At 39.2% G+C, this 25,285-nt stretch overlaps 1 protein-coding gene across 1 annotated transcript in view; it reads left to right on the top strand.

Moving 5' to 3' along the window:
- Positions 1-16,342: 16,342 nt before the first annotated feature.
- The window catches only part of MAP3K19 (mitogen-activated protein kinase kinase kinase 19), a gene marked incomplete at its 3' end in the record, with an annotated part of 33,986 nt that continues 25,043 nt past the window's right edge, over positions 16,343-25,285 (top strand). The window contains 2 exon segments of the mRNA XM_079924958.1: positions 16,343-16,568; positions 23,568-23,664. Coding sequence (XP_079781084.1) covers positions 16,437-16,568; positions 23,568-23,664 — 229 coding nt within the window. The 5' untranslated portion in view covers positions 16,343-16,436.

Genomic DNA, 25,285 nt, shown 5'->3' with positions numbered 1-25,285 from the left:
TTTAGAAGATTAACAAACATCTCAAACTTAAGTAGGTCTAAAAAACAATTCTTGATTTTTTTGCCCCAAATGTTCCTCTCCCACTCTCTACATCTTGATAAATGAGATCCCATTTTTACATTTGCTTGAGCCCCAAATTTAATAGTCTTCCTTGATCCCTTCCTATCCCAACAGGAGCTATTTTACCATTTCTAGAAGTGGATCCATCCTCCAATTCGTTTTCCATACATCAACCAGAATGACCTTCTGAAAAAAAAGGAAAGCAGACCATGCCAGTTTCCTGTTTAAAACCCATCAATGGGGGCTTCCCTGGTGGCACAGTGGTTAAGAATCCGCCTGCCAATGCAGCGGACACGGGTTCGAGCCCTGGTCCGGGAAGATCCCACATGCCTCAGAGCAACTAAGCCCGGGCGCCACAACCACTGAGCCTGCACTTTAAAGTCTGTGAGCCACAACTACTGAGGCCTGCACACCTAAAGCCTGTCCTCCACAACAAGAGAAGCCACCGCAGTGAGAAGCCTGCGCACCACAACGAAGAGTAGCCCCCCGCTTGCTGCAACTAGAGAACGCCTGCACACAGCAATGAAGACCCAACACAGCCCAAAATAAAAATTAATTAATTAATTAATTTTAAAAACTCAATGGCTTTATATTGCCCTTGGAATAAAATTCAAACTCCTCACTGTGACCTGCATGGTCCGGCATTACCCTGCTATGCAATCCTCATACACTACCACTTTCTGCTTTAATCAATTGTGCTTGAGTCACAACCTCCATTTAGTTTTTTGAACAGAGCTTCAAGTTCTTCCCTTTCCCTAGCCTTTTGCACTGGCAACACCCTCTCTGTGGAATGCTCTTCCACAGGCTCTTGTATGACCTGTTCATTCTCATCCGCCAGGTCTCAGCTCCTGTGTATCTTCTGTAATTGTAAGAAAAATTTCATTAGTTTTCTTACTATTTCATAAACCAAACATCCACATATCAACCAGATGAAATAGAAATAGAATATTTCCAGCATTCATGTGCCCCCCTATCAATTATAGACCCACCTCACTATAGACACAAGTATTATCCTGACTTTTGTGGGGTGATTTCCTTGTTAATCTTTGTGGTTTTATTACCTGTAATAAAATTCTATCCATAAACAATATATTTTAGTGCTGCCTGCCTTAAATAGAATCTTTCTATTTTTCTGCGTGTATTTTACTTCTTTTGTTCAACATCGTGCTTTCGAGATTCATCTACACTGCTATGCATAGTAGTAATTCATTTATTCTATTGCTATGTGGTATTCCTTCATATGAATATAACACAATTTATTTATCTCTTCAACTACTTATGGGCATTTAGATTGTTTTCAGGTTTTGGTGAGTAATACTGCTGCAAATATTCCTGTACCTGTGCCCTGGTATATATTTGTGAGAGATACTAGGAGTGGATTTGCTAGGTTATGGGATAAGTGTGTTATCAACATTACTAGATAATGCTGGTGTTTCAAAGTGGTTTAGCAAATTATATTCCCACCAGCAGTTTATGAGAATCCTCATTGCTCTTTATCCACACCAACACTTGGAATTTTCAGATTTACAAAATTTTTGCAATTCCAATGGGTGTACGGAGTATTTCACTGTGATAATTTTTTTTTTTTTTTTTGCAGAATGTGGTCCTCTCATTGTTGTGGTCTCTCCCGTTGCAGAACACAGGCTCCAGACGCGCAGGCTCAGCGGCCATGGCTCACGGGCCTAGCTGTTCCACGGCATGTGGGATTTTCCCGGACCGGGGCACGAACTGTGTCCCCTGCTTCAGTAGGTGGACGCTCAACCGCTGCGCCACCAGAGAAGCCCTCCACTGTGATCTTAATTGGCAGTTCCCTATTGCTGTTTAGGTTAAGCACTTTTTTGTTTGCTTATTGGCCATTTGGATATCCTTTGTGTGTGTGTGAAAGTGGAAAATTGAGTTTTAAAATTATTTTTATAGGGCTGTCTGTCATTTATTGACATCTAGAATTTATTTATATATTCTATGCATGACCCCAATATTGTTTATATAGGCAGCAAATATCTCTCCCACTCTGTGACTTGCCTGTTAGCTTTGGCAAATTGGTGCTCTGCAAAGCAGACACTGAGCTGGAATTGAAAGTGAAAAAGATTTTACTGAGGAGTAACACCTGTGAAGGACAAGGGAGGAGGTAAGGTTGGGCAGGGATTGCCATCAGACAAAAATTCCAACCTCAGAGAGTCTCTGCCAGCCCACGGGGAGCACTGGGACAGAAATATTCCATTATATGAGTGTTCCGTTGGGCAGAAATGACAAGCCCCTTGTACCACTGCCGAGTTCAGTTAGTTGTTGGCCAGGGACCTCCCCAAGAGGAGAGTGACCTTGACTATCACTGGTCAGTTTTTGCCTGGGGACCACCTCAAGAATAGCATGACCTTGGCTCCACAGCTAGGCAAACGTGACTAAGCTAATAGCTGGAGGCAGTCATCAAACCACACTACTTGCAGCTGGGCAGCAAGTCATTTCTTGAAGGGGGCTCTGAGTGGCACATCTGTGCCTGTCACACTCATTTAATGGTGTCTTTCTATGAACAGAAGTTCTTACTTTTAATGTAGTCAAAATTTCAATACTTTACTTTATGGTTACTGTACTTTGTGTCTTTTTTAAGAAATCTTCTCCCCCCGCCCCAAAAAAGAAATCTTGCCCTAGTGTGAGCTCATGAAGATATTCTACTATAATCTATTCTGGAAGTATTTTTATTTTATTTTATTTTGGCTGCACCACGGGGCATGTAGGATGTTAGCTCCCCGACCAGGGATCAAGCCCACGCTCCCTGCAGTGGAAGTGTGGAGCCTTAACCACTGGACCGCTAGGGAAGTCCCTTTAAAAGCATTTTAGTATTACCTTTCACATATAGGTCTTGAAGTAATGGAATTTATTTCTGCATATAGTGTGAGGAGAAGATCTATTTTTCCCATATGGGTACCGCATTGGCTCCACATTATTGAACAGATCATGTTTTTCCCACTATTTGCAATGCTACCCCGGTTGCATACCAAGTGTGTATACCATGTATGTATGGGTGTGTTTATGGGATCTCTCTGCTATTCCATTCAAATAGCACCTTATTCCCCTTTATGGGTATCTTCATTATTTAGGGCCCTTTAAATTTTCATATAAATTTTAAAATCAGCTTGTTAATGCTCCCCAAATAACTTTATGATTTTGATTGTGACACTTCTAGAAGAATTTATGTCTTTACAACATCAAGCCTCCTAATTCTGAACATGGTATATCTCCAAAAGTTAGACACTCCTCTCCCACGCTTCCTTAGAGCATTTTACACAGCTCTCTGGTGGCCTTATCACCTAATACTGCCCTAGTTTTGCATGTTTGTCTCATCACTTTTCTGAAAACCTGAGTTTCTTGAAAAAACATGATTTGAATGAATGACTATTTCTCAAAACGAGACACAGGAGGAGGATTACTCTTTGGGGAACCAAGTGAAAGATTCATGGATTGCAGACCATCCTGAACCCAAGGGTAACGCTGCAGAAGTGCTAAACATCGGAAACTACAGTACTTGTAACTTTCTCTTGACATAAAAGCTAAGAGAGAGTACTATTCCTCCTGGGAGTAGAAACAAGGTAGGATGTAGGAAGTAAAACAGTAACAAACTGCTTTGTACTTGGATTCGTGTCAATCTGCGTCAGGCTGAATTGGTTGATGAAAGAGTATACAGAAACCTAGCAATCTCTGAGTGGTTTTTACCCTGTCGTGTTCACTCACTGGAGAAGTGTGTGTGAGCGAGTGTGTAAATGTGTGTGTGTGTGTGTGTGTGTGTGTGTGTTGCATGTTAGCTTAGTAAAAGTGGTGAATATTTCAACATGGTGGTCAGGCTGTTTAGATTTTTTTTTTTTTTGCGGTACACGGGCCTCTCACTGTTGTGGCCTCTTCCGTTGCGAAGCACAGGCTCCGGACGCGCAGGCTCGGCGGCCATGGCTCACGAGCCCAGCCGCTCCGCGGCACGTGGGATCTTCCCGGACCGGGGCACAAACCCGTGTCCCCTGCATCGGCAGGCGGACTCTCAACCACTGCGCCACCAGAGAAGCCCCAGGCTGTTTAGATTTAATCCCAGGCTCTACCATTTGTTAGCTTAAAATGTCTAAGCCTCATTGTCCTCATCTGTAACATGGGAAAGATGGTGATTATAGTATCTATTCCATAGAGTTGTTGTGAGGGTTCAATGACATCATTCATGTAAAAGACGAACCTAGGAAGCATTTAATAAATGTTAGTTGTTGTTATGATAAAATATTTAAATCCTTTTCAGTTGAATATATGTAGTGTTAAGTACATCTTTAGAAGAGAAACCCCTGCATCCTTCAGTAAGTGGTGGAAAAGAATTTGGCGGCACAGGGATGCCAGGTGACCTTATTTTTTGGAGTGCCCTGAGTCTACTTCCTCATGAGTATGTTTTTGTAGACCACAGTTTAAAGTCTCTTTCAGCTGGATTTATTACTATTTATGACTCAGACAAAAATCCAGTCCATTTACTGAAGCTTTCGCTCTGAAATAGCACAAGTCTAGACAAGAAATATGTTCTCACATAAGTGAGAACTAGTGCTTTCTCAAGCATGACTCTAAGAACACAACGACTTTGGGGCTAATCTGGGATTCTCACTCTGTAACCCATATTCAGATTTGGAAAGGGGCCCTTTTGGCACATTACAGCAATTATAAAGGTACAGCTTTCCTGGAAAAAATCTCAGTGGATAAGGTGATAATGGCAATTGTGCCAACTGTGAAAGTCCATAGGGGTCGAACTCTTTTAAACATCTAAACAGCAACTTCGAAGAGTGTACACACTTGTTTTCCTTCTTGAATGAAATTGTACTGCTTTCAAATCTCCAAGCTAAATGCACAGTGGATGGTTGCCCAGGTGACAGGCCGTAAACTAAGCAGTCCCTGCAGCTAACTGAAGGGTTTGTACACGCAGAATCAGCTTTAAATATCTTTTTTTCCAAGTACTGTGAGCTGTGAACCACTGGAAAATAATCAAAGAAAAAAATCGATATCTATGCTGCTTTTAAATGGATCCCTTGTTGAAGTGTGGGTTGACAGCTGTCCCAGAAATCAGTGCCACGATGAATTAGAATGATGTTGACTGCTGTTTGGCTTGGTGTTTCTTCAACAGTGTACCAACTTCCTCTGCAAAACATACCACAGGTAAGCCAAATCTCCACTTTTCATCACATTTTGGATAATACCAAATGTTGCAACTTTTTCTTTTTTCTCCCCAAGGATGTCCCAAAGGAGGAACATCAGGTAAACTGATAGAGGAAACTGTGTCCTAATCTCAAATAATTATATCCTTAGAGTCGTTATAATAAGCTATTTTTGACTTTTCAGATATTGAAACAATCCCATGCAATACTTTATATAAATGTCTCTAAACCAGTAGGCTAAACTGGGAAGGACAAGAAAAGTATATAAAAACCCTTATGTTGGGCTTCCCAGGTGGCGCAGTGGTTGAGAGTCCGCCTGCCAATGCAGGGGACACGGGTTCGTGCCCCGGTCTGGGAAGATCCCACATGCCGCGGAGTGGCTGGGCCCGTGAGCCATGGCTGCTGAGCCTGCGCATCCGGAGCCTGTGCTCCGCGACGGAAAGGCCGCAGCAGTGACAGGTCTGCGTACCGCAAAAAAAAAAAAAAAAAAAAACTTATGTCCACTGAATTATACCCAGCAACAATCTTTCATTTTAGTTTAATCACCTATATATGTGTTAACTTCACATGGTTTAAACCTTCTTGTGCCACTCAGTATTGTATGTGTTCTTGGCTATATTTTCTTAACATAAAAGGAGACTCCCATTGCTTTAAGTCTTAATTACATAAGATTCCAAATCATATGTAAAGTATAATAAAAAGATTTTGTTTTACAAGTATTGTAGATTAATCATACATACAATTAAAGATACAAGAATGGGGCTTCAATAGATGCTAAACCAGCAAACCCTGTGGAATGAAATGTTATTGCTTAAAAAAATCGTTGATCAAAGCAATCCTAAAAGAAAAATTGAGAAAAGCTTTTTCATGAAAAAACTTAAGATGGAAATGTACAGACTGAAGATCAGAAAAGGAAATGGAGCTTACTAATAAAAAGCAGGGTGGGTCCGTCCACTCTCATTGAAAGAGCTACCTATGTATAGCGATACTGCTGTATGTCAATTCAATTATTATTTTCCTCCTCCAGTCACTGCTGAGTGTATGAGACAGTAGATTACCAAATAAACAACCACATTGCCCAGTAATGTAGTGATTTGACTTAATAACTTTTGAGTTGCAGTTGGTTTAAATATTAATTTTAGTTTTTATTTTTGAGGTAGATACTACTTTTGAAATGCTCTCACTTAAGAGTTAAGCCACAATTCCATAACATGCATTGTCATTTCATTGCTAGGGGTAATAAGCTTGGGAAAAAATATCTTTGGGGTTTTATTTCCACTTTATAGACGAGCTGGTGATATAAATATGTATTTCTAGTCTAGTTATTTGATTATCCAGTTTTCATCTTTATTGAAGGACAGGTTTTAATTATCTTTTGTTTCTGAAAGCTTTTCTTTTAACTGAAATGATACTGCAAATATTGTTTTCAAAAATAAGTATATAAATCCAAGTTGCAAAGCAGTTTGCTGGAATAGACACGTATATTGGTTTTAAATTTTTCTGTGGCCTGATTCTGAGTGTATCATTTGCTCCTCAGCTTTTTTTAAAGTTCCAAATACTCTGCTTACTCAATGTTAATGATTAGGATAATGATGATTAAGTGAAGCGATCAGCCAAATGTCTGCTTCATTTAGAAGAGCTTTAAGGAAAGAGACAGGCACTACTTGTGGAAATGTAAACTGGTGCAGTCATTCTGGAGAACAACCCCAGCAGTATTTAGTGAAATTAAATGAACTCAAACCATTCACTCCGTGAAACTTTTGCACAGTGCATAACAAGACCTGAACAAGGATATTTACCACAGTGTTGTTTGTGGAGTGGGAAGTTGGAGGCAACTTAGATGTCCATCACCAAGGGAAGAGACATTGAATATGGCGGATGCATACCATTCAGCCATTAGAAGCAAACGACCAGGGGTACACATAAGTATAAGGTTAAATCTTAAAAACAACATGTCACGTTAAAAAGTAACAAGATCGGGGCTTCCCTGGGGGTGCAGTGGTTGAGAGTCCGCCTGCCAATGCAGGGGACACGGGCTTGTGCCCGGGTCCGGGAAGATCCCACATGCCGCGGAGCGGCTGGGCCCGTGAGCCACGGCCGCTGAGTCTGCACGTCCGGAGCCTGTGCTCCGCAATGGGAGAGGCCACAACAGTGAGAAGCCCGTGTACCGCAAAAAAAAAAAAAAAAAAAGGTATCCCCAAACTAACCATATCATGGAGATTTTTTGTTTCCCAAATTAAAAAAAAGGCAATAGCAGTCACCTGCAACCAAATCGATCCTTCATTTTTATGCCTCTCTTATTCACCTTTCTCATATCATGAATCAGAGCTGTGCCCCACTAAATAAGTTTTCTACCCAACCCAGAAGACACTATTGGTACTCAAAAAGGCTAAATTAGAATGCTGTGCTGTTGCAGGTTGTTGGATTTCTTCTGGAAAACGGAGTAGATATCACCCTTTGCAATTACAGAAATCAAACTGCGGTCCATGTGGCTAATTGTGATGTCCAAAGGCAACTCTTGGCCATCAATGGAATCCAGGCTCCCCAAATGCAACTTCTACAAAGTTCATGGCAAGATGACCTTGAACAACTTCAGCTCTTGCTGGTCATTTAATCTGATGTTTGCTTCTGTCTTTGGGTAGGTGGGTGGGTGAGGGGTGAGAAGGGAACAGACTACGTATGACTCCTTTTAAAGAAAAATAAGTTCTTTTCAAATGCAGTTCCAGAAAGTTTCAGGCAGGAAATATGAGAAAGAAACAGAATTAAATTGGACACTTGGGGTGGAAAACAAAATAATAAAAGAACACAGCAGCAGCCTATTTACACCTTCTTCCGGCTGGATGTGAGGAGAAGTCATGTGGCACCCCTGGGAAATGATGTGCTCCCAAGGATACCCCTGGAGAACCACTGTCAACTTGCTCACAGGCGTTCCCTTGACATCATTGCCATTTGTACGATTGCTGTTTAGATCCCTTCGGACCATTTGCAGGTATTATCTTTATCTTGAAAAGGGAATCAGAGAGCCTATGCTTTGCATAATATTTAGTTGTGATTAAAGTTAAGAGAATACATTTTTAAATGCTAAGAGAATACATTTTTACATGCTGTCTTTTTAGGGTATTGATCTTCTTATTTAGATTTTCTGGCCATAGAGACTCTTTCCCAAAGTAACTTGCAAAACCACATGCATAATCAAGGACATTAATTACTGGTAAATGGCAACTGGCTACTCTTGGCATTTACCTTCAGAGGTAATGTCAGATCACATGACTTTCCAACTGAAAGAAAATCAATTGCTGCTAGGAAAGTTTCTTCTATTCCCTTATGGTAGAGACACAGATAAAGAAAAAGTGAAAGATATTCTGGTCACCTAGAGTTCAAGGAAACAGACAACAAAATCCAAAGGACTCTAACTTATTTTGTTGTACTAAACGATAGTCTAAAATTGCCATACATCATAAACTGAGGTTTAGAAATATTTTTGTAAGACCCTAAATTTTATTTTAATGGTATTTTCAACAGTTGTTGCTGTCATTCAATGTCTGTTTTCTTTTTTTTAATCTGTTAGCTCCATCACCATATATATATATATATTTTTAACATTTTTATTAGAGTATAATTGCTTTACAATGGTGTGTCAGTTTCTGCTTTATAACAAAGTGAATCAGTTATAAATATACATATGTTCCCATATCTCTTCCCTCTTGCATCTCCCTCCCTCACACCCTCCCTATCCCACCTGTGTAGGTGGTACAAAGCACTGAGCTGATCTCCCTGTGCTATGTGGCTGCTTCCCACTAGCTATCTATTTTATGTTTGGTAGTGTATATATGTCCATGCCACTCTCTCACTTTGTTCCAGCTTACCCTTCCCCCTCCCCGTATACTTAAGTCCATTCTCTAGTAGGTCTGCATCTTTACATCTTTATTCCCATCTTACCTCTAGGTTCTTCTGACCATTTTCTTTTTTTTTAGATTCCATATATATGTGTTAGCATACGGTATTTGTTTTTCTCTTTCTGACTTACTTCACTCTGTATGACAGTCTCTAGGTCCATCCACCTCACTAAAAATAACTCAGTTTCATTCCTTTTTATGGCTGAGTAATATTCCATTGTATATATGTGCCACATCTTCTTTATCCATTCATCTGTTGATGGACACTTAGGTTGCTTCCACGTCCTGGCTATTGTAAATAGAGCTGCAATGAACATTTTGGTACATGGCTTTTTTTGAATTATGGCTTTCTCAGGGTATATTCCCAGTAGTGGGACAATGTCTGTTTTCATAACCACATTTTTCACTCCTCAAGATAAGCCTCTAAGTTTTAAAAAACTGGTACCTGTAACTGGATCCAGAGCTTAATCAACAGATCCTCAAATTACTGTGCTATTGGAAAACTATTCTCAGCTCAAAACTTTCATGTTAGTTCTAACTAATAATAAACATTGATATAAGAAGTGGTTTCTTTTCAGAGATTAAAAAAATAATAACTGATTAATTCCCACAGCACCCCTCTGAGGTAGTATCATTATCTCCAGTCTGTCCCTGGAGAAACTGGGGTAGAGACACCGACTGTATTGACGTGGCATAAAGTGAAATAGAGATGGAAATTCATGAGTTACTTTGGTCTAGAAAATAAACAATTTGGATAATTTGGCCTTCCAGTAGCTTCTCAGTTCTGAATTATCCAAATTAAATTTTACTTTCATTAAAAAAACATATAACATCTATATATTCACATCCATTTGACTATATAAATACTGTTAAATAAGCTACCTTGTAATTGTAAATCATTCATTCATTCCACAAATGTTTACTGTGCATGTAGCAAACACTCTTCTCAGTGCTTTTCATATTCTATCTATCTCCAATCATCAAAACAACCCTGCAGGGAAAACACTATTATTCCCACTTTGCAGCTGAAGTCCCTGAAGTTCAGTGTATAGGGTTGCAAGATTTTGCAAATAAAAATACAGGACACTCAACAAAAAAAAAAAATACAGGACACTCATTTAAATTTGAATTTCAGATAAATACCAAATAATTTTTTAGTATGATTATGTCCCAGATGAAAAGTATTCATTATTTAACTAGGGGTCCCTTATTTCATCAGGGTGATTTGATCAACTTTTAACAGACTGTCCTTGATATAACCCTGTCAGGGAGGTTAAATAACCAATTTAAGGAGTTCAAGTTCAAACAGAGATCTGTCTGTCTCTCAGGCCTGTGTTCTTTCAGTTAATCAGCTCCCTCTCAAGATATTGAGGAAGAATGACTTAAAGTTGAGAATTTGGCCAAACAATGAAAATGCAAAGATTAGTATTAAGAGACATGCAGTAAAGACATAACAGAAATAAAGTTTCATGTTTTTAAAGACATCTGAAAAGCGGAAGCTAACACACCATTGTAAAGCAATTATACTCCAATAAAGATGTTAAAAAATAAGTAAATAAAAATAAAGGCATCTGAAGAGTTCCTAGATATAAATTTCCCAAACCAACATGGCTTCACCCCTCTGATGCTGGCTGTGAGAGATGTGGACCTGTGTGAGAGTCTTGATGTTAACCCTCTGTAGACATGCGGAGGTTCTGTCTGAGCTCCTCAGGCATCACGCGTGAGTATAAGTGGTTAGTCAGCACCCAAGGAAGGGGGTCTCTGCCATTGTTACTTACAAAGTCATTTGCAAACCTAGACATATAGATTGCTATATATATATAATTCTTTATATATATATAAATATATAGTGAATATATATTAAATGCTGTATATATATAAGATATATATATAATGTATATATATATGAAACGCACATGCGTGGTCACAAAAGGGACTTTGAAGTTGCAAAGTGATGTACAGATGTTAGAGGTTGCTATCTATTATTCTTATGATATTGGTCCTTTGTTTTACTTGTTTAAATACTTACTCTTTTGGTACTTCCTGGGAATGTCAAATAATTCTTGAGTATACAGCTCCCTACCCCCCAAATGTTACTAATTATTGCAGAAAGCATTGTCAATTATCAAAAACAATTTATAGTAATGATTTACAGTTATCTAAAGATTACATGTCAGCCTGCTCTTTTAGGATAGGAGACGTAAACAATTTCTTTTAAAAATTAGAGGGTTAATAAACAGTCTTTCATGTCAGAATTGCAGTTTCCTAATTCTGTTTGCTACCTATTTATCTTGTCATCAAATAAGAAAAGATGGCCAAAGCTCTTTCTCAGTATTTCACATGAATTTTGTTTTGGGAATAAAAAAGGAAGATGAAACTTCCAGAACAAAAGTATAGTCAAGAACATGATCTATTGTAAAAGGATCAATTAGTATAATAGGATGAAGATGGAAGTCTGAAGCTACGTCAAACTTTAGCGTTAAACAACAGCTGAAGAGATTGTTAAAAATGGAGATTACTGGACATCACCCCAGAGATGGTGTTCAGTAGGCCTGGAGTGGGGTCCAGAATACTGGAGATCAAAGGACACCACGTGAAGAAACACTAATCAAGGCAGATGAGCAAAACAAGGTCCTAACAAGATAAATGACTTGCTTAAGGCCACATATCAAGGTAGTGGCAGTTCATCGATTCTTGGTGCCATGCTAACTCTTTTGAATCATGACTTTTGATGGAGAAAAGGTCATAAGAATATTGTTGCAGATCATAAAACATTACCCTGTCCCATAGCAATAAAGAGATTCAAATTCAAAGGTGTTAGGTTGGAAACCATGATCAATTCGCTCCTGGTCTCAGAATGTGACTAGTGAAGCAAGTTTAGTCATTGTTTCTCTCACCATAATCTGTTAATAAGAGTTCCCATCATTTACCCTTTGGACCTCTCTGAGCTCATGTCTAATTCTAGGATCCAGTACAGCAGAGAGAGGAGATTTGTGCTGATTCAAGGAGACCTAAGACCAGTCAGTTGGGTTTAACAGTCACAGGGCAAGGCAAAGAGGAATGAAAAAATCACGCAGAGAGAGATTTTATGATACGATCACTCCACTCAACCAAAAGCCTGTGAAATAAGCATATCAGTTTAATTTCAAAGTGAGATGCTAGGCCATTCTACTATTTTGAATGATAAAAGAGCTAGCTGTTAGCATTAGGAAAAAGAAATATCAAGACTAAGCAATTAACTAAACCATTGGAAAGAAAAAAAACAGTCAAGTCAGCTATGTGGCGGTGATAAGACAACAGTTAATCAAGATGTTTTTTAGGGCTTCCCTGGTGGTGCTGGGGTTGAGAATCTGCCTGCCAATGCAGGGGACACGGGTTTGAGCCCTGGTCTGGGAAGATCCCACATGCCGCGGAGCAACTCAGCCCGTGAGCCACAACTACTGAGCCTGCGCGTCTGGAGCCTGTGCTCTGCAACAAGAGAGGCCGTGATAGTGAGAGGCCTGTGCACCGCGATGAGGAGTGGCCCTGCTTGCCACAACTAGAGAAAGCCCTCGCACAGAAACGAAGACCCAACAAAGCCAAAAATATTTAAATAAATAAAAATTTTAAAAAAATTTTTTTTATCTTTCCTTGATTTAGGCATTATTAAAGAATTATGAAACTTCTTGTCCAAAGTTGGAAATTTTCTGCCTTAGAAGGTTTTTAGAATGGGAGAGGCATAAGATATACAGCATATTCTTCTCATTTAAAAATCTTGAAAATTTCAGCTTCCCTTGTGGCACAGTGGTTGGGAGTCTGCCTGCCAGTGCAGGGGACATGGGTTCGAGCCCTGGTCCAGGAGGATCCCACGTGCTGCAGAGCAACTGGGCCCGTGTGCCACAGCTGCTGAGCCTGTGCTCTGGAGCCCGAGAGCCACAACTACTGAGACCCACGCGCCTAGAGCCTGTGCTCTGCAACAGCTGAAGCCACTGCAATGAGGGGCCCGGACACCACAATGAAGAGTGGCCCCTGCTCCCTGCAACTAGAGTAAGCCCGTGTGCAGCAACAAAGACCCAATGCAGCCAAAAATAAATAAAATAAAATAAATTTATTTTTAAAAAATCTTGAAAATTTGTCACTCTCTCTCATACATTTTGAAGTCATTATTTTTATCCCCAAACTATATAAAATTACTTTTATTTATTTGATGTCAATGGTTTTCTTTTTCAATAGATTGAACTAAATAATCTTTGATGTTGATTCTATTCTTCCTAGAGATCCTAAACTCTGTGATTTTAGTGGAAAATCAGCAATACATTATGTGTCACAAATAGGAAGTTTCAGGAAACAGCAGTTATTGGACATTCTAATGAATTCTATGCCAAAACCAGATAAATATTTCTATTCTACATTCAAAATTCTCTAACTACAAAAGCCCTATTAGAAATCTTTCTTTTTCTACATGGACGTGATGGATCCGTTTAAAGAAATCAAACTAAATGTGTATATATGTATAAATGAATCACGTTGCTGTACAGTAGAAATTAACACAACATTGTAAATCAATGATACTTCAATAAAATTTTTAAAAAAGAAATCAAGTGAACAACTATTTATTGAGCAGGGACTTTGTACAAGACCCAAAACTAGATACTCTGAGGCAGACGAAGAAGTCTAAGACATGGTCCAAACTTCTGAAAGTGTTCAGTACAGTCAGGGACACATCATGTAAGTCAGAGGAGAAAGAGCTTGTTGTAAACTTGAAAGGGGAAGGACTTACAGTGGTTCTCATATGCTGGATAAGATAGGATGGAAGAGAAGAAGAGAGAAGGTGTGATATAGGCAGGGAGAAAGAGTCTGAGCAGGACAAAATAACCAGCCACAGAGAAAAGTGTAATAGAAAAAATGCCACTGAACCACATGTGACTGTGAAAGCTGCTTGACTTTATTGTTTGATTGGCTTTTTTTGGAAGCTTCTTGGCAGGGAACAAGGTTATCCCCAGGGAGGTTTCATGGAAGAGGTGAGACTCAATCTGGTCCTTAAAAAATGATGAGATTTGATTTTGTGGAGCAGAGGCATCATGCTGTAAGTGAGCATGGCTTATCCCAGGAGCAAATGGGAGACTAGAACCAACAGTTCATGTCAGGAAAAAGGAATACAGAAGATTAGATACCTAAAGAAACTGGGTCCAGGGACTTCCCCGGTGGCACAGTGGTTAAGAATCCGCCTGCCAATGCAGGGGACACGGGTTCGAGCCCTGGTCCAGGAAGATCCCACACGTCACGGAGCAACTAAGCCCATGCGCCACAACTACTGAGCCTGTGCTCTATAGCCCACGAGCCGCAACTACGGAAGTCTGCATGCCTAGAGCCTGTGCTCCGCAACAAGAGAAGCCACCGCAATGAGAAGTCCGCGGGCCATAATGAAGAGAAGAGTAGCCCCCGCTCACCGCAACTAGAGAAAGCCTGCACGCAGCAATGAAGACCCACAGCAGCCAAAAATAAATAAATAAAATAAATAAATTTATTAGGAAAAAAAAGTAAGAAACTGGGTCCATTGAGGACTCATTAAATGTCAGCCTGAAGGACATTTTTTTCCCAATAAAATAGAGTCACTAAAGAATTTTAAGCAAGAAATGATGAAAGCCATGTTTTAGGAAACTTAACCTATCATTGTGTTGGATGAATTTGAAGGAAGAGACTCATACCAGGAAAGCTCTCTTAAGAAACTACAGAAGTACCTGTGTGCGGTTATAAGAACCAGGAGAAGAGTCTTTGGTCATGGTGTGTAGTGGTCCTGAGAAGTGCTGGGTATGGTGAGTCTAAGAGATTGTGAAAGAATTCACAGAATTTAGTACTGTAACATTGATAGAGGAGACACAGAGACGAGGGTTGAGGGAGTTGAGTTAAACATGATTCCAAAGTTTCAGCCCTAGGAAGTGGGGAGATAGAAATACAATCAACAAGATAGGAGAACACTTTGGTTTTGTGAGGATGTTGAAGGTAATGAGTTGTAAAACACTACATTTGATGGAAACTTAGGATGTTCAAAGTAGCAATTTTCTGTAGGACAGGGCTTGTGGGAATGGATGGGTTGATATGTTCTTTTGGGAGTTCTCTACAAGGAGATTGTGAGGACCTGAGAGTAGGTAAGATCACTAAAGTACTGATGATGGTAAGAAAATTGCAGGGGCTGAACGGAGGAGGTGCGCCCACAGTTAGAGAGAGCTGTGCACATAGAGACTCAGGGGAATGAGAAAAGGAGAATTGGGAGAGAGTTACAAGAAGGAAGGAGTGGGAAACAACGTTAAATTGGAAAAGAGGTTACAAAGCAGATGTGATAAGGAAGTGAGAGTTTCAATGGCAGGATAGAGGCAGAAGACAGGTTGCAAAGAGTAAAGAAAGAAGATATGGTGAAGAAATGGAGGATATGAGTATAGATCACTCGTTCAAATTTGTTTCAGTTATTAGGATAAATGGAAGAACAATTGCAAGAGGAAGTTTTCATGGACAAGCCTGTGCTTATTTGAAGAAGTCAGGATAGCAGGAGAGGGATGAATATGAGAGCAATGTCCCCCAAGAACTAACTGGAAATTCACTGTTTGGTGTTTAGAACTCTATCAGTTTAATGTGGCTTCAAGTGCTGGACAGGAAGTGTGCTCGAAACTTTGGCCCCCTTTTAAAAATAAACAGACAAAACCCCATTCATTCTGTGGACTTTTTTTTTTTAAATTAAGGACAATTTTTATTTCCTTCCTTTTTTTTGTTATTACATTAAAATAAATTTTAAATGTTTAATAATTGTCATAATCTTAATAACACATAAACATTTTCCATGTTTTCTTTTGATTTTTGTCCATTTACATGCATATTTTTCACATATTTATATCTTTAATCTATTTTCTATGTTATCTTCTATATTTCCACTTAATATTAATGACAAACATTTTTGTATGTTTTTACCTTACCATCCATCACCTTCCTGTCTGTATGATAATAATTTCTCTTTCCTTATTTTTCTTTTTTTTTTAACATCTTTATTGGCGTATAATTGCTTTACAATGGTGTGTTAGTTTCTGCTTTATAACAAAGTGAATCAGTTATACATATACATATGTTCCCATATCTCTTCCCTCTTGCATCCCCCTCCTTCCCACCCTCCCTATCCCACCCCTCTAGGTGGACTCTTGTTGTGAAAATTGTGGCCCTGAAGCTTCATCAGGATCCCAGTCCACTATTTCAAGATAATCTTAGACAAAATGGAACTGATTTTAGAACCTAGAGCTAGATCTTGCTGTGAAACTGCTGGAGATGCATCTCATCAAAACACATTATTATGTTTCTTTTGGCAGAAAGACATGCTGAATCATTGCTTGACATTTGTCATGATACAAACTCTTCTCCAACTGATATGATGACAGTCACTAAAAACCAAAATATAATCTTGCAAAGCATCAGCAGCAGGGAGGTAAGAAACTCTCTTTAAAAAAACAAAGTAACAGAAAAATGGATAAGCTACTCCATCTACACTTAACTGTATTTACATCTACTTCATTTGTGTTGCTTGAATATTTATAACAATCATATATTACAATTATAGATTTAAATGTGATTATAAAGAAACTTGAAGTACAATTAATGACAGTCTATCATGAGTTTAATCTCAGGGCAGTAATGAGTTAGTCAACTCTGAGTCTCATGCACTGTGTGTGTGTGTGTGTGTGTGTGTGTGTGTTTGTGTGTATGGAATGCCACAGAATATTACTGCAGTTGAATCCATACTAAATAGTAAAGTGTAGCTTGTCTTTATGTATGTTAATGTGGAAAAGGAGAAAATCATTATTCTGATCATGTCAAATCCGTCACAGGGTACGACAAAGGAGGTACCTCCTCTTGGCCCTGGTCATCACCCCCTGCCCATGATGAATGACTCCATAAAGTATAGTAGCGATAGTGGTAACAAACATCGTGCCCATGGAAAATTATGGAATGATTCCCAAGAGGTACAGTAAACTGGTAAAGTGGTTATGTAAAGGAACAGAATTGGAGAAAAACTTTAAAAGGTATACTCATGTGTACCTTTTGAATTTTTATAAAAATTAACATAGCCCAAACTGTTAAAAATATTACTACTCTATGGGAATTCCCTGGCCGTCCAGTGGTTAGGATTCGGTGCTTTCACTGTGGGGACCTGGATTCGATCCCAACCAAAAAAAGAGAAATTCCTACCCTATATTTTATTGGTAATAAAGAATATGACCACAAAATTGTCTATTTCTAAAAGGTAATGAGGTATGTACTATAATATGTATAAACAATACGAAGAGTTTTGGAGATGGTGGAGTAAGATCTTTCAGTCCCTTTCTCCTTGCAAAAACCATCCCCAAATAACAAGAAGACAAAAAACAAAAATTTGAGTAAAAAATTAGTTTGAGGGCTTCCCTGGTGGCACAGTGGTTGAGAGTCCACCTGCTGATGTAGGGGACACGGATTCGTGCCCTGGTCCGGCAAGATTCCACGTGCCGCGCGTGCGCGGAGAGGCTGGGCCCGTGAGCCATGGCCACTGAGCCTGCCCGTCTGGAGGCTGTGCTCCGCAACACGAGAGGCCACAACAGTGAGAGGCCCGCGTACCAGAAAAAAAAAAAAATTAGTTTGAAATAAGTATAGATTCACAAGAACTTGTAAAAATAGTACAGAGAGGTGCTGTCTAACCTTCACAAGCTACCACCAATTGGAATTATCATCATAACTATAGCTGATTGTCAAAACTAGGAAACTGATATTGACACAATACAAGGAACTAGACTACAGACCTTACTTGGATTTCACTAGTCTTTGAATGCATTCCTTTTTCTTCTTCTGTTTTCGTGTGCCTGTGTGTACAGTTCTATGGCATTTTATCCCCTGTATTATCATGATCAAGATACAAAAGTGGTCTGTCTCCACAAAGGAATGCGCTCTTACCCCTCTCTTTACTGCCACATCCTCCCTGCTAACTCCTGGCAACCACTGATCTATTCTCCAACTGTATAATTTTGTAATTTCACAAAGGTCATATAAATGAAATTATCATACATGTGAACTTTTAAGATTGCTTTTTCAACTCAGCGTAATGCTCTTGAGATAGAGCCAATCTGTTGTGTGTACCAATAGTTTTTCTATTGCTAAGTAGTATTCTATTACAATTATATTTTGTTTCACAGTTTTTTAGCCATTCACTTGTTGAAGGACATTTGGGTTGTCTCTAGTTTGGGGCTATTACAAATAAAGCTACTATGAACATTCATGTATAAATTTTTGCGTGACTTATGTTTTCATTTCTCTAGGATACATGCCCAGGAGTCCAATTAGTGGGTCATTTGGTAAATGTATGTTTAGTTTTTTTAAAAACTGCCAAACAATTTTCCAGAGTGGCTCTACCATTTTATATTCCCACCAGCAATAAATGAGATGTCCAGTTTCTCTACACCCTTGCCAGCATTTGGTACTATCAGTATTTTCTATTTTAACCATTTTAAAAAATTTAAACCAAAATAAGTATATGGTGTTATCTCATTGTGGTTTTAATTTGCATTTCCCTAATTACCAATGTTGAACATTTAAAAAAAATTTATTTGCGGGCTTCCCTGGTGGCGCAGTGGTTGAGAGTCCGCCTGCCGATGCAGGGGACACGGGTTCGTGCCCCGGTCCGGGAAGATCCCTACATGCCGCGGAGCGGCTAGGCCCGTGAGCCATGGCCGCTGAGCCTGCGCGTCCGGAGCCTGTGCTCCGCAACGGGAGAGGCCACAACAGCGAGAGGCCCGCGTATCGCAAAAAAAAATAATAATAAAAATAATAATAAAAAAAAAATTTATTTGCCATCAGCATAAATTGTTCAAATATTTTGTCCATTTTCTGATTGAATTGTTTGTTTTCTTATCGTTGGGTTTAGAGTATTCTTTATATATTCTGAATGATGTGTGACTCGCAGATATTTTCTGCTAGCCAATAAGAAAAACTTGGAGGTTTTTTCACCTTTTTTTTTTTTTTTTTGCGGTACGCGGGCCTCTCACTGTTGTGGCCTCTCCCGTTGCAGAGCACAGGCTCCGGACGCGCAGGCTCAGCGGCCATGGCTCACAGGCCCAGCTGCTTTGTGGCATGTGGGATCTTCCCGGACCGGGGCACGAACCCGTGTCCCCTGCATCGGCAGGCGGACTCTCAACCACTGCGCCACCAGGGAAGCACTTTTTCACCTTTTTCACAATTCCTTTATCAAACAGAAGTTTTTAATTTTGATGAAAACCAGTGTACCCACTTTTTCCTTTACTGGTCTTGATTTTTACATCTAAGAAGTCTTTTACTTGATCCGGGTCCTGGTTACATGAGTGTGTTCAGTTTATAAACATTTACTAGTCTATACACTTATGATATGTGCACTTTTCTGAATGTATGCTATACTTAAAAATAAATTAAAGGGAAGGGGTATGCCTTCAAATATCTGAGAAAAAATATGGTTTTCAACCTTGAATTTTATATCCAGACAAACTATAAGTCAAGTATTAGGGTTGAATAAAAACATTTTTCAGACACACAAATGCTCAAACATTTTACATTTCATACACCTTTTAAGGAAGCTACTATGTGCTCTGTTAAATTAATGAAATAAGATAAAAATGGAGGGGAAAATTGGATCCATGATTCAGGGGATCTGAAACCTAACACAAGAGAGGAGGGTATCCTTGGTATAAAGCAGAAAGCAAGTCCCAGGGCTTCAGCCACGTATGAAGTCTAGAGAACAAAGAGCTCTGATCCTTGGGGGATGGGAGGAGTGAGGGAGAACAGGATAATGGAGATTTCCAGGAAGGAGATGGAACTGATATATTATCTGATATATTTAACCAAGTGAAAAGACCACAGGATGTTTGGAAGATTTGAGTTAAAAAATATAAGAAAAGGAATTAAATATTAAATTAAATTGTGAATGAAATAAAAATAGGGGTTTTGGGTTTTGTGCAGGAAGTTATTCAGGAAAGTATAAACATACTACACTACGATTGCACTACTACAGTGCAATACATACAGCATAGTACAATACTCAAATAATCATAATTTGAACTTTGCCTATTGATTTAACAAGAAAAAGAGGGTGAATTTACTGGGAAGATAGAGGCAAAGTATAAGAATATTAAATTGTCAACTGCAATAATAAGAAGCCAGTAGGTAATATATCACTTTAGTGACAGCAGGATAAGTACATTATCTAGAGATATGGAAGAAAATACCAAAAGAAACACTTAAAAGGCTGGAACTGGCTGCCTCTGAGGGAAAGAGTGGGGAAGGTAACTGATGACCTTTTTTGTTATAAGTTTTTGTTTTTAACCATTATTTGACTTTTAAAAAATGTATAAGTTAGATAACAATGAAAACAAATTAAAAATTAAAATACAGAAATGGTTAAATCCCAACTCCTCTGGGGCAGGGGATGGGATGAGGTAGAATGGAAACATTTCTTTTTAATACTGTTTGAATATTTTACTATTGTGCATTTGTAACTTTTCTAAAGAGGTTAGCCTGCTTCTCACCAAAGTTGCTTTAGTACAGTGGTTGTCAAAAGGGGGTGATTTTACCCCTCAGGAGGCACTTAGCAAGGCTTAGAGACATTTTTGGTGTCACAACCGGGGCAGAAGCGCTGCTGGCATCCAGTGGGTACAGGTCAGGGATGCTGCTAACATCCTACAGTGCGCAGGGCAGCCTTTCCACAGCAAAGAATCACCCAGCCCCAAATGTCAGTAGCAGCGAGGCTTAGAAACCTTGCTGTGTAGTAGGCTTTGTCACAACATTGAAGGTTGTATTGTTTTTGATTACTGATATTACATAGTAATTGGAACAAAATACCTAGAGACCAATCTTTAAAATGTGTGTCATGCATCAGAAATTGATAAATAAAAACTCATTTACTTTTCTTTTTTTTTGTGGTATAGTTAGGAACTTTCTTTCTTAAAAAGACTAAAAATCCTTTCATATTAGTATATTTTTTCGTGCAAAACATTTTCTGAACTTTCACTCTATATTTTCCTTATTATGGTTGAAATAACTGAACTCATTTCTGAAGGAGAAATAGACTCTCACTATTGAATTTGCCTCTTCTTCTCAGTGCTTTCTCTAGTGCTTAAATTGCAAAACCCAAGGTCACTCTTCACTTCTTTCCTTTGAATGAAAGCTTGCTTTTCTTTTGGGTTGTCTGTAATAGGTTTTTATAGTTTACAAATATAAGCAGCTGCCTTGCTTATAGGATTGCTCCTGAGAGGCTCTTTATACCCTCTCCCAATCTCTTTTCATCTAAGGAGAATCGTCTTTCTAAATTTAATTACGTATGATTTCTATGCCTCTTTTCTGTGTGGTTGGCATTCTGTTGTTTACAGATTAGAATGCTATGGCCTCTATCTAGTCTGTTGTCACCTCCTGCATCACTGTCAATGGTTTATGAACTCCATTTATGTTTGGGATGTGCTATTCTAACATTTTCTCTCCTTCACTCACAACTGAGTGTCATTATTTTAATTTTCCTCCTTGTAGCACCCAAGCACTCCTTAAAGTCATTCATATTTAGTATTCTAAAAGAAATTAGAAAATTCTGAGCTGTTTCTACTTTTGTCTTCATTTCCATGATAACCTTCAAAGTAGACATTATTCCCTACATCCTTTTTGTTTGTGATACTTATGGTTTTTCAGTTTATTCTATGGAAGAAATTTTTGTCAGGAGATTGTAGGCATCACACATCTTTTATTTTATCTTTTCCTGTGCAAAACCTATAAATCAGGTTTGAGTATTCTTTTTTTTAATTTTGCTCACTGTTATTGATTCCTTTCTTTCTGGTTCTTGTTGAGACTCTGTTTCAAGTTTTTTATGGTAACAAGAAAGCAGAGTGGTTAAGACCTCTGTAACCAGACTACAGAGTCTGGGTGTGAATCCTGGCTCTACCATAGGCTAGCTATGTGACCTTGGGTAAGTTACTTAACTTCTCTGGACCTCACGTACAAAAGAGAATAATAGTTCCTACCTCTAGAGTTGTTGTGAGGATTAAATTAGTTAATATGTGAAAGGTGCAACAGTGTCTGGCACTTTATGTGTAAATGCTAGTCGTCATTATGGGTTTTGTAGGTAGGTGTGCCCACACTCTGTGTCTTCCAACTTTTCTTAAAGGACCAGCTAATGAATGAACTAAGCAGTTGAGAGGGGTGGGATAGGGAGGGTGGGAGGGAGGCTCAAGAGGGAGGGGATATATGTATACATATAACCTATTCACTTTGGTGCACAGCAGAAATTAACACATTATAAACCAATTATACTCTAATAAAGATTAAAAAAATAGAAAAAAATTCAATAAAGACTTTAAAAATGGTCCACATCAAAAAAAATCTTAAAAATCATGTACTGCTAAGTTATTACAATTGAACACCTAAAATATTTTCATGGCAGTATAAATGCAGGGTTTTATTTTTATTTTTTTCTGTGATAATTAAAATGAACAGAGCAAAAAGAAAAGATTCCCAAGCTCTCTTGGGAATTAATGAATGAAATATCAGATGATGTTTGGTGATAAAGGCTACCTGCTTGTCCAACAGGCATCTGCATTTAGGGCAAAGACTTTTTATCCAACAGTCTCCTTAAGTAGACGGTTCAACCAGATCACAGAAGCCAGAGAGCCACTTGTAACATCCAGGTTGTGACGGGATATCTTAACTACTACTTGCATCTATCACTGTTCTAGACATTAAAAAGGGCAAAATCACCAGCAACAACTTCTAATGAAGGAAACTGTCAACAACAATGAATTCTAATAGAAAACATTTCTTCTTTAGAGAGTTAGGAGTACTTTTTATAAATCAAGCTGTTTCTCAACCATGTTTTTCAGCATAATGATTATTTTCTAGAGGGTAAAAGGAAAGCTTTAGAGGTTGCATACCACGATTAGATCAAAAAGCTGTCATAGTGAAAACTTTAATCAGCTTTGCTGCCTCCTTTCAGTCTAAGGTTATATCTGCAGCTTCCATATGGGGCAGGGATTTCTACCCTCATCATTTACAAATGATGCCCCAGGGAGGCATTATGGAAAAGATCATGTTCCTTTGGGGTTGTTCACGGACTGTGGCCAAAGGATTCTTTCCAGTTACCCACCCAGATGGAATTTGGGGCAGTTTAACAGCCTGGACACGGACATGATAAAGTATAAAATATTGGATTTCTCTGTGTCTCAGTGATTTCAGCTTTGATCTTCATTTTTGATTATGCAGTTAATCACGTCCGTGTCTGTCTGAGCCTGGTGCTCTGGAGGCGAATAGTTTCCCATTTTTTTAGTCCTAAATGCTTTATCCGATTTAAAAGGAATCCACAGTGTGAAACTCTAGCCTAGAAAAAAAATCAACATTCACTCTGCCAACCAAGTACGACATTGAACAACTGAGTTTCTATTTTATGATATTTCAGGAGTTTGACCAAGATGATGTCTGCACTCATTCCATATTGATTAGTGAAAAAGGAGATCCAAGTGGTGATGGACTAGACTGGCAACCCAGGACAGAAGGTATCTGTCTTCTGTCCTTGATATGGTTACAAAGATAACATGGATTATTTGGATTTCCCCCCTAATTTTGGTAGTCCTCAGTGCAGGAACACTGAAATCACAGATAAGCGCAAAGAAAAAGAAAAATCACTTATAATCCTATCCTTTGGTCCATACCTGAATCAGTGAGTCTTGTCAGTCTGCCCAGCCAAAATGGGCATCCCTCTTCTGTCTCTCCTCTTTGTTCTACCCGACTCCAGCTCAGCCTACTGTCCTCATCTCCTATCTTTTCTGTCTAATAACATCTTTTTCCTCATTTCTTTCCTCTCAGAATCTTCCATCAGCTCCAGGGATCTGTTCTCTTCCAGGACCAAGCATTTCTCCACTATCTGTTATCCCAGAGCTCCTCCCTTGAGGGGGAGTTGCGGGCCTGAACAAAGAACTAAAGCCCCAAGTTGCACTCTTGTATTCTAGGAGGTCATAAGTCTGGAATTTTCCAGAACAATGCCCATTCCAAATATGTCATCCTGTCCTACCCATACGTGTCCTTGCATTGAACAGATCACAAAGTATTTGCAGATTCTCACTTCAAAAAATAGTCATCACAGAGATCACATTTGTCTGTCATCTATTCGCCTATAAACTTTTTTTTAAAAATAAATTTATTTGTTTATTTTTGGCTGCATTGAGTCTTCGTTGCTATGTGCAGACTTTCTCTAGTTGCGGCGAGCGGGGACTACTCTTCTTTGCGGTGCGTGGGCTTCTCACTGCAGTGGCTTCTCTTGTTGTGGAGCACAGGCTCTAGGCGCACAGGCTTCAGTAGCTGTGGCACGTGGGCTCAGTAGTTGTGGCTTGCGGGCTCTAGAGCGCAGGCTCAGTAGTTGTGGCACGGGCTTAACTGCTCCACGGCATGTGGGATCTTCCTGGACCAGGGCTCGAACCCGTGTCCCCTGCATTGGCAGGCAGATTCTTAACCACTGTGCCACCAGGGAAGTCCCCCTACAAACTTTTTAAATGAAATGTTTATTTGAACTGCTCCAATCTCTCTCTGATAATTTTCCTATTTGTATTTCTAACACTCCAGGGAAGCTGCTCTCTGGATGTCTTTCTTCTCATCCCTGTCAGCCACCCTGAATGCCACAGTGCTGTCCTAGCTGCTGTCTCCTTTGGCCCCTTATGTGATGCTGCCCTCTTCTGGGGAGTCTTCAGTCTTTCTCAAACTCACTCGGTATCTCCTCTCCCCTGGCGGAGGGCGGGGAATAATTTAATAACATTTGAAATGATTAACTCCATGAACCCTGAAAGACCTAATTAAAATAAACAAGTTCTGATCCCCTTCCAAACAGTCTATGTGATCTGCCTTTGACTTTCAAAGGTTTCAAAGCTGAGTTCTCAGAAGCCTGATTGTGTTTCCCATCATCTTCCAAGAGGTTAAAATAATGTGTTTATTCTGCTCCATTTGGAAGTGACTTGCCATTTGAGGTGCTTATAATTCTTTTAAAATCGATTTGTAAGATTTTAGGTTTTCATATAGGAACCATAACACTTATGCAGCATCTCGACTAGGCCCTTGTAGTTTTAAGCTTTCATAACTTGGGTTACACATTTGAAAGAAGCAATTATGTTTCTAAATTTTCCTCTC

This window comes from Stenella coeruleoalba (assembly GCF_951394435.1).
Source record: "Stenella coeruleoalba genome assembly, chromosome: 6".
NCBI lineage: Eukaryota > Metazoa > Chordata > Mammalia > Artiodactyla > Delphinidae > Stenella > Stenella coeruleoalba.
This window is presented reverse-complemented; position numbering and strand designations above follow the sequence as displayed.